Below are 9424 nucleotides of genomic sequence, written 5' to 3'. Positions count from 1 at the left end.
TTCACATGTTAAATCCCAATCGCGGCGAGTTAGGAGGTGACTTTGGGAGGTGATCAGGTCGTGGGGAGGAGCCCTTGAATGGGGTTAGTGCCATCCATCATAAGAGAGACTCCGGAGAGGTCCCTCACCCACTTCTGTGGACATGGGCGGAAGATGGCTGTGTGTTAACTGGGAAAGCGGGCTCTCACCCGACACAGAATTTGCCAGGACCTTGATCGTGGCCTTTCTAGACTCCAGAGCTGTGAGAAAGAAATATTTTGTTGTTTATAAGGCACCCAGTCTGTGATATTTTGTCATAGCAGCCTGATGAGCAGACTGAGACGGACAGTAAGAAGACACACCTAAACCCAACCGTTCAGAAGGTATAGTCAAAGTTAACGGGTTAAACACTGCAATTGCAAGGCACAGACTGTCAGAATGAAGAAGGAGCGAGGATTTTGCTGTCTACAAGAGATGCAATTTGAAAATATGGGGCGCCTGGGTGGCTCATTCGGTTGGGCGTCCGACTTCGGCTCAGGTCATGATCTCGCCGTCCGTGAGTTCGAGCCCCGCATCGGGCTCTGTGCTGGCAGCTCCGAGCCTGGAGCCTGCTTCGGATTCTGCGTCTCCCTCTCTCCCCGCCCCTCCCCCGTTCATGCTCTGTCTCTGTCTCAAAAATAAACAAACATTAAAAAAAATTTTTTAAAATAAAGACTCCGCTATGTTGCTAGTGAGAGAATCCCACATTATATAGCATGCAAATAGTAAGCCTAAGAAAGTGGGAATGGCTGTATTAAATTAGACAAAACCTATTTAAAGGCAAAGACTATCACCCGACATAACAGGTAATGATGATGTAAGCATCAACTACTCAGGAACACAGAACTGACAGACGTCCTTGCAGCCAATAAAAGGGCTGCCAAATACATGAAACAAAAGTTGACAGAATCCAGAGAAAAGCAGACTTTCCCACAAGTATAGGTGGAGATTTTAACATGTGTGCCCCAGCAGTTGCAACAGCTAGATCCGAAATCAATAGAAATAGAGAATATGTTTGTGACCTTACCGACCACCATAGAAAGCCACCTCTGAAGGAACTCTGCCCGATTCGCCACGATGAGCCCCAGGTCTGTCCCTCCGATGCCGCCGCCTTGTCGGTAGGCCGTCGTAGGGGTGCAAAGTGAAGGCGGGGAGCCTTCTGCAGGCTCCGAGCCTTGGAACCTGGAGCCCCCACGGCTCGCGCGGCCCAGTCGCTACAGTAACATTTTGCCTCCTCACGTGCTCTCCTGGTCCAATCATTTGCTCCGTAAAGAGCGCTTCGCCGAGAACTTTCTAGCTTCTCGGCCTGGGGGCTTCTGGGAGAGCTGGAAGCCCGCGTGGCCTTCGCACCGAGTGCTTGGGAGAGGCGGCCACGCAGTTCCCGGCTGTGCGGCTGACGCGAGTTCTTCAGACCCTTGTGAGTGGGAGCGTGGGGTCGGTCCCCCAGCTGGAGAAGGTAAGAGGGTGGGCGCGGGCCGTGTTAGCGCCGGGGCTTCGGAGTTCCCGGCTGCGTCGGGCGCGGGTGCCCGGGCGGGGAGCCGAGGTGGGTGAGGATGGCCGGAATAGAAGGCTCGTGGTGGGGGGGTGCCCCGAATAGAGGCCTCGTGGCCCGAATAGAGGGCTCGTGGGGGGAGGGGGGCGGTGGCCGGAGTAGAGGGCTCGTGGGGCGGCGCCGGTGGCCGGAGTAGAGAGCTCGTGGTTGGGGGGGGGGCGGTGGCTGGAGTAGAGGGCTCGTGGTTGGGGGGGGGGCGGTGGCTGGAGTAGAGAGCTCGTGGTTGGGGGGGGGGCGGTGGCCGGAGTAGAGGGCTCGTGGGGCGGCGCCGGTGGCCGGAGTAGAGAGCTCGTGGTTGGGGGGGGGGCGGTGGCCGGAGTAGAGGGCTCGTGGGGGGGCGGTCGCCTGAATAGAGGCCTTGTGGGGGGTGGCCGGTGTTACGAATAGAGGGTTCATGGGAGGGCGGTGGCCGGAATAGAGGCCTCGTGGCCGAAAAGAGGGCTCTTGGGGGGGGGTGCGGTGGCCGGAAAAGAGAACTCGTGGAGGGGGCCGGTGGCCGTAATAGAGGGCTCGTGAGGGGGGCCCGTGGCCTGAATAGAGGGCTTGTGTGGGGGGCGGTCGCCTGAATAGAGGCCTCTTGGGGGGGGCCGATGGTACGGATAGAGGGCTCGTGGGGGGGGGCTGTGGCCCGAATAGAGGGCTCGTGGGGGGGGGCAGTCGCCTGAATAGAGGGCTCGTTTGGGGGGGGGCCGTGGCCATAGTAGAGGGCTCGTGGTTGGGGGGGGGGCGGTAGCCGGAATAGAGAACTCGTGGGGGGGGGGCGCTGGTGTCCGGAATAGCGGCCTTGTGTGGGGGCTGTGGCCGGAATAGAGGTCTAGTGGCCGAATAGAGGGCTCGTGGGGGGGCGTTGGGCGGAATAGAGGCCTCGTGGCCCGAATAGAGGGCTCGTGGGGGGGGGGCAGTCCCCTGAATAGAGGGCTCGTGGGGGTGCCCGGTGGCCAGAGTAGAGGGCTCGTGGTCCGGGGCGGGGGGCGGTGGCCGGAATAGAGGCCTCGTGGCATGAATGGAGGCCTCGCTGTGGGGGTTGGGGGGACGGTGGGCATGCTTCCGGGTGAGGGGAGAACTAACGCGGACGCCCGTGGCGGTGTGGGAGCGGGGCGGGGGCAGCCGAGGGAAGGAAAGATTCCACAGTGTCGGAGGCCCGAGAGAGAGGAGGCCTGCTGGCTGAGGGGCGTCTGGTTGGGCGCTCCAGTGGGGCTAATATCTAAGCTTGTGAGGAGCAGGTAAGGAGGGCTCCCTGGTGCCAGAGGCTGGAGGCCTGAGGGGAGCACCGCTGGGGAGGAAGGTGGCGGGGACGATTCCCTGGTGGGGTGGTGAGAGGGCAGGGCTGGCCGCTGGGCGGTGGCGGCTAGCTTCGGGGGCTAGGGGGAGAGAGCTCCTGACCAGTGGTGTCGGGGGTGCGGGAGAGGAAGGGTGCCGGGCGCTCAGACTGGGTGGGAGGACTAATGGCTACTGGGAGTGGCAGAGGGGGAGGGGGAAGAGCGCCCTGCTGAGGTGGGGGGGAGGGGGAGGAGCCTAGGACTGGGGAGGCGTGGGGCGGGGGGGGGTGGGGAAGCTACCGGGCTGTGCGGGGCGGAAGGGGGAGCGGGGAAAGAAGGGCGCCAACCGCCCCTGGCAAGAAGGGGGCGCCCGCTCAGGGTGTGTGTGTGTGGGGGGGGGGAAGGGCCCCTGCTGGCAGGCGCTGGTGGGAGGACTCCTCGGTGTGGGGAGGCTAGAGGGGAGGGCTAAGGTGGGTGCGCGACTCGGAGGGCCACAAGGGAGGGTGACTGGCTGAGGGTGTGGAGAGCAAGGGAGCGAGGGGTAACGGTTGGGAGGGGGGACGGAGAGCTCCGGTGGTGAGGAGGTGGGAGAGGAAGGCTAATGTCTAAGCGTGTCGGGGAGCCCTGCTTCCAGGGACTAGATGGGTGCTGCCACCCTGCTGTGAGCCTGGGTGCCGGGAGGGGGATGGGCTGGAAGGTACTGCACTGACTGGCCCAGGGTGCGTGGGGGAGGGGTTCTGGGGGGGGTACCGGGGGGGGGGGCTCTGGGTCGCCTCGGAGATGGGAGATGGAATAAGGATTCTAGCCGTGGGAGGGGAAGACCTTGCCCTCCACAGAAGATACAGATTCTTTACAAAAGTGCTTTGCACATTCACCCAGATACATCCTATGTTGGGCCATAAAAAAGTCTCTATGAGTTTTAAAGGATTGTGTTTTTACATAATAAGTTCTCTGGTCACAGGGGACTTTTATTGAAAATTAGGAACGGTAACATATTTTTAAATATTTGGAAACTCGTGGCTCAAAGAAGAAAGCACGAAGGAACTTGGAAAATATTTCAAACTGAATAATAAACCCACGACTTACTGAAATTATTGGGAGGCAGCTAAAGAAGCAATGAGAAGAAAATGTATTGTTCTAAATGTTTATATTAGAAAAGAAGAAAGGCATAAAGTCAATGACCTAATGGTGCATTCAAAGAAACTATAAAAAGAATAAAGTAAATGCAAAATTAGCTGGCTGAAAAAATGCTGTAACTAAGAAAAGAAATCAGTACTAGAAAGCAAATTATCGAGACATTTAACAAAGCCATATGTCGGCTTCTGTTTTTAAGAGAGACACAAGGGGAGCCTGGGTGGCTCACTGGTTAAGTGTCCGACTCTTGGTTTTGGCTCAGGTCATGATCACACGGTTTGTGAGTTGAAGCCCCACAATGGGCTCTGTGCTGACAGTGCAGAGCCTGCCTGGGATTCTCTCTCTCCCTCTCTCTCTGACACTCCCTAGCTCTCTCTTTCTCGAAAATTAGTAAATAAACTTAAAAATAATTTAATGTTTTCATTTGAGAGAGAGAGAGAGGGAGGGAAACTGAGCGCAAGCAGGGGAGAGGCAGAGAGAGAGGGAGACACAGAGTCTGAAGCAGGCTCCAGGCCAGAGCTGTCAGCACAGAGCCTGACGCCGGGCTCAAACTCGTGAACCAGGAGATCATGACCCGAGCTGAAGTTGGACGCTTAACCGACTGAGCCACCCAGGTGCCCCAAACCTAAAGAAAATTAAAAAAAGAATTTTTTTTTGAGAGAGAGAAAGAGGGAGAGAGAGGGAGAGAGAGAGAGAGAGAGAGAGAAGGGATGGGGGAGGGGCAGAGAGCAAGGAAGACACAGAATCTGAAGCAGGCTCCCACCTCTGAGCTATCTGTCAGCACAGAGCCCGACATGGGGTTGAACTCATAAACCATGAGATCGTGACCTGAGTCGAAGTCGGAGGCTTAACTGACTGAGCCACCCAGGTGCCCCCCCCCCCAAATTTTTTTTTAAAAGAGAAACAAAAGTGGTAAAGCCCTGTTGAGTGTAATCAAGAAAAAAGGAAGGGAACACTACCAGTATCAGGAATGAAAGAGGGCTATCCCTATAGATCAGACAGACATCACAAAGAGAAGGGAGAGAATATTACGGAAAAATGTACATAAAAAATTTGAAACCTTGACATATTCCTCGGGAGAAACAGCAATTCCTAAAGGTGATGCCAGAAAAAAAAAAAAAAAGAAAGAAAAGGTGACTAGCTCTGTATCTAGTAAATCAATTAGTATAGTATGAAAAAAGTTTTTGAAAAATCAAACAAAACAGGAGGAGAGGCGGAAGGGGGCCACCAGTGTGAGGAGGATGGGCTTGGCTGTGCGGTGGGGGGGGGGGGCTGTGTGCTCTGGACACACCCTTCGCCCCTTTGCACTCACAGGCTGGGGCTCACGCTGCGACAGTCTGGGCCCCTCTCCAGTCATTTCTCTCCACCCTCAGGTCGTGAGCAGTGGCGATGGCACTGGCAGTGCTGCGTGACTGGTGCAGGTGGATGGGCGCGAATGAGCAGCGCTCGCTGCTCATCCTGGGCATTCCCGACGACTGTGAGGACCAGGAATTCCAGGAGGCCGTGCAGGCTGCCCTCCACCCCCTGGGCAGATACCGAGTGCTGGGCACGGTGTTCAGAAAGGAGTTGAGATCCAAGGTCGCCTTGGTGGAGATGGCTCAGTATTTAAACCGAAGTGTGATCCCCCGACAAATACCAGGCATGGGAGGACCCTGGACTGTGGTCTTCCTGCCCCAGGCCCCGGAATCAGAGTCAGAGGATACACTCAATTTCCTTGCACAGACCCGGAGGCAAGCAGGGGTTGCCCTGGCAGGCGAGGCAGGAGCTGGGGATGGGGCAGGAGCTGGAGGCAAGGCAGCTTCTGGAGGCAAGGAAGGGGCTGGAGGCGGGGCAGCAGCTGGAGGCGGGGCAGCAGCTGGAGGTGAGGAAGGAGATGGAGGCGGGGCAGCGTCTGGAGGCGGGGCAGCAGCTGGAGGTGAGGAAGGAGGCCAGGCAGAAGCTGGAGGCCAGGCAGGAGGTGAGGCAGGAGCTGGAGGTGAGGAAGTGACTGGAGGCGAGGCAGCGGCTGGAGGCAGGGCAGGAGCTGGAGGCGAGGAAGGAGCTGGAGGCGGGGCAGCCGCTGTGGGCCAGGCAGGGCCTGAAGAGGAAGCAGGAGAGTCAGATGAGGAGGGAGCCGCTGGGGACGCAGGAATTGCAGGTTTGTTAGGATCTGTGAGTGTGGCAGGAGCTGCAGGTGAGGCGGGACCTCCAGGTGAGGAAGGAGCTGTGGGTGTGGCAGGAGCCTTAGGTGCGGGAAGATCCCAGACCCAGCCTTGGAGCCCGGCCTGGCAGCCTGTGCTGGAAAACAGGGCCTCTATGAAACTGAGAACCTTTCCTGGAGTGGAAGAGCCACACCGAGAAGAAGAGTCCTTTGAGAGCTGGCTGGATCACGCCAGCGGCATGCTGTACCTGTGGTGCCACATCACAGAAAGGGAGAGGAGGAGGCGGCTGATGGAGAGCTTGGGTGGCCCCGCACTGGATCTCGTGTGCGGCCTCCTGGCAGAAGACCCTGACGTCCCTGCACAGGATTGCCTGGCCGCGCTGGTCCAGGTGTTTGGGAGGAAGGACACCCCCACGACCGCACGGCTGAAGTTCCTGACCTGTGGCCAGCGGCTCCAGGAGACTCTCTTCGTCTATGTGATTCGCCTGGAAGGCCTGCTGCAGTCGGCCGTGGAGAAGGGGGCCATCCCTCCCAGCCTTGCGGACCAGTTACGCGCCCAGCAGGTGCTGATGCGGGCCCGCCCCAACGAGATGCTCGAGGACAAGCTGAGGAGGATGCGGCTGGACAGGAGACCGCCTGGCTTCCTGGGGATGCTGCGGCTCGTTCAGGAGACCGAGGCATGGGAGGCCACCGCAGCTAGGAGCGAGCACTGGCAAGTGGAAGAGGGGGCCCGTGTGGGCACCGGAGGCCTGGCCGCTGCCCGGGCCAGTGGAGAGGTTGCCGAAGCCTCCCCAGCCAGGGAGGATGCTTCCCAGGCTGCCCTGGCCAACCTAGGGGCCAGTGAGGCCGTTCCTGGCAGTGCCGAAGCTGATACGGCCGCTCCTGAAGCCCGTGATGCCGCCAGGGCAGCCCTCGTCCCTGAGGAGGCCCCCAAGATCTTCCCTGCCACGCAGGAAGATGAAAATGCTCCCGCCTCTGCGGGCCTAGATCAGGCAAGGCCCTCAGAGGCCCCTGGGGGCCCCACCCCTGCCCAGATGGGCAGCGCTTCCAGGGAGGGCCCGGGAGGTCCTGGCTGTGAGCCGGAGGGCCTCGCCCAGGCAGGAGACCAGGAGGCTGGGGAGCCCCTGGAGGAGGGGCCCAAGCCCATCCCAGAGGAGTCGGGAAACGAGGACGGGGCTGGGGAGGTGAGGCCCCCCAAGTCCTCCTGGGGCAAATAGGCCCAGAAGGCCCAGAGGCCCCCTCTCCTCTCAGGCAGCAGCGCTCTGGAGGCAGGGGGAGGCCACGCCAGGGCAGCAGCCTCTCCCCACATGGAGGCAACAACCCACCCAGCCCAAATTTCCAGGACCCCATCTTTCCAAGGCACCCTGGCCACCACCATCAGCCCTTCCAACGGACCAGGACGACCATACTTGATGCAGAGTGGGGCAGGGAGAGGTGCCCCCTCCCATGGCAGCTCCGCCCCAGCCCCAGCCCCAGCCCCAGCCCCAGCCCCAGCCCGAAACCCTGCCAGTCCAGGCAGCCAGCCTGGGAAGCACCCCTGAGTGGCTGGCCCTAGCCTAGGTGAGGGGCACCTGAAAATATGTGCCACCCACACTGGCCTGGGAGATGTTAGGGGCCGTCTCAAGGGTGCCGGCCCCTCGGGCCGCCCAAGAGGGGGACCCTCATGCACTGACCCGTGGAGCACGTCACTCCACGCTCTGAGAAGCCCACTTGTGCCTCTGTAGGCCCCTTACTGACCCCCCGTGTCGAGTGGCACCCCCAGCTCCCCCTACACGCACCCTAGTTACCATTCCCGTGCAGAGCCCTGAGGTGTGCAGGAGCCCGCGGCGGGTGTCCTGGCCTGACGCAGCAGCCACCTCTCAGCCCCCCCGGTGTGTGGCCCGAGCTTCAGTGCGAGCCCGGGCTCTGCTCGCTGTCGTGCGGTGTCGTGAGCTCAGCCCCTGCTTCCTCGCTGTAGGTTTAGGCCAACTGCTGCTTGTTCTTGTGGAGATGTGTGTGTGTTCTTATCTGAGCAGCCGCCCCCACCCCGCCCCGGAGACCTGTCGAAGCCCAGTCCCAGGAGATGGCGGGAAGGACAGAAGAAGGCATGGCTGGTGCTGACCCCGCGACCTCAGGAAGGAGGCACTGGACCAAGGACAGAGGTGGCCTGCGGGAGTCTCCGTGGAAACCGTGCTGTGATGTGCCACTCTCTTGTTACTTGTGACTGAGTTTCTTTGGCTTGTCCGAGTGCCCCATGCTGCGTTTTGCAGCGTCCTGTGACTGTCCTGTGCAGGCCATAGGGCTGGGCCAGGCCCCAGCATGTCGGCCAGAGGGGAGAGTGCCCTGGAGCGAGGGGCCATGGCCAGCGTCCATCATCCTGGCCAGAGGCCGATCGTGGGGCCCTCAGGAAGGGAGGCTATGGCGGGGGGGGCCACAGTGTTGGGGGGAACAGGGGCACCTCATTTGGGACCCCAAGAGGAGGGGGGCTGTGACCTGTGGGCTGTAGCGGCTGTTCGGCGTTCCTCTCCGTGTTGTCACTCCTTCTCTTCAATGGTTTCAGCAAATGTTTCTGTTCAATAAAGTTCATTGAATGTTTCAGCTGAGTGCTGCCTCTGCTGTGGGCAGTCGAGGAAAGGGTCACCTGGGGTTGGGAGAGGGAGCCAGAGAAAATATTCTTGTTCGGCACCCATGGGAGGCTTCTCCAGTGACAGGGTAGGGTAGGCACTTTGACAGGAAAAATAGGATGTTTTTGAGGGCCGTTCTATTTTACGGGTGAATTACAAAGTTTTGCGGTCCCGTTGGTCTTCATCTTGGGATGATCCTGTCACCTTTGAAATTGAGCGGGAGTAGTCATGCTTTTTCTTCCCTTGACTATGCTAAAGGGGTCACTGGCATCCAGTTGCTGGGATTGAATATTGCTTAAGGTGTGTGATGCATGGAGTGGGGCCATGCGACCAAGAGCTGTCGTGCTTCCAAAGCCTATAGCATCCTTGGTGAGAGTGCCAGCATTAAAAAGTGATAGGATTTTTGGAAAAGAAAAAAAAAAAAAAGAAACCCAAATGTATTTTTTTTAATATATGAAATTTATTGTCAAATTGGTTTCCATACAACACCCAGTGCTCATCCCAAAAGGTGCCCTCCTCAATACCCATCCCCCACCCTCTCCTCCCTCCCACCCCCCATCAACCCTCAGTTTGTTCTCAGTTTTTAACAGTCTCTTATGCTTTGGCTCTCTCCCACTCTAACCTCTTTTTTTTTTTTCCTTTTTTCCTCCCCCTCCCCCATGGGTTCCTGTTAAGTTTCTCAGGATCCACATAAGAGTGAAACCATATGGTATCTGTC

General features: G+C 58.8%; 1 protein-coding gene across 1 annotated transcript; it reads left to right on the top strand.

Annotated features, from left to right (window-relative positions):
* Positions 1 to 1271: 1271 nt before the first annotated feature.
* LOC123595436 (paraneoplastic antigen Ma6E-like) lies at positions 1272 to 8677 on the top strand. The gene is made up of 2 exons (XM_045473226.1): positions 1272 to 1474; positions 5337 to 8677. Exon 2 carries the CDS (start codon positions 5353 to 5355, stop codon positions 7318 to 7320), a length of 1968 nt encoding a protein of 655 aa, XP_045329182.1. The 5' UTR covers positions 1272 to 1474; positions 5337 to 5352; the 3' UTR covers positions 7321 to 8677.
* Positions 8678 to 9424: the final 747 nt, after the last annotated feature.

The sequence above is a fragment of the Leopardus geoffroyi genome, chromosome X (assembly GCF_018350155.1).
Source record: "Leopardus geoffroyi isolate Oge1 chromosome X, O.geoffroyi_Oge1_pat1.0, whole genome shotgun sequence".
Classification (NCBI taxonomy): domain Eukaryota; kingdom Metazoa; phylum Chordata; class Mammalia; order Carnivora; family Felidae; genus Leopardus; species Leopardus geoffroyi.
This window is presented reverse-complemented; position numbering and strand designations above follow the sequence as displayed.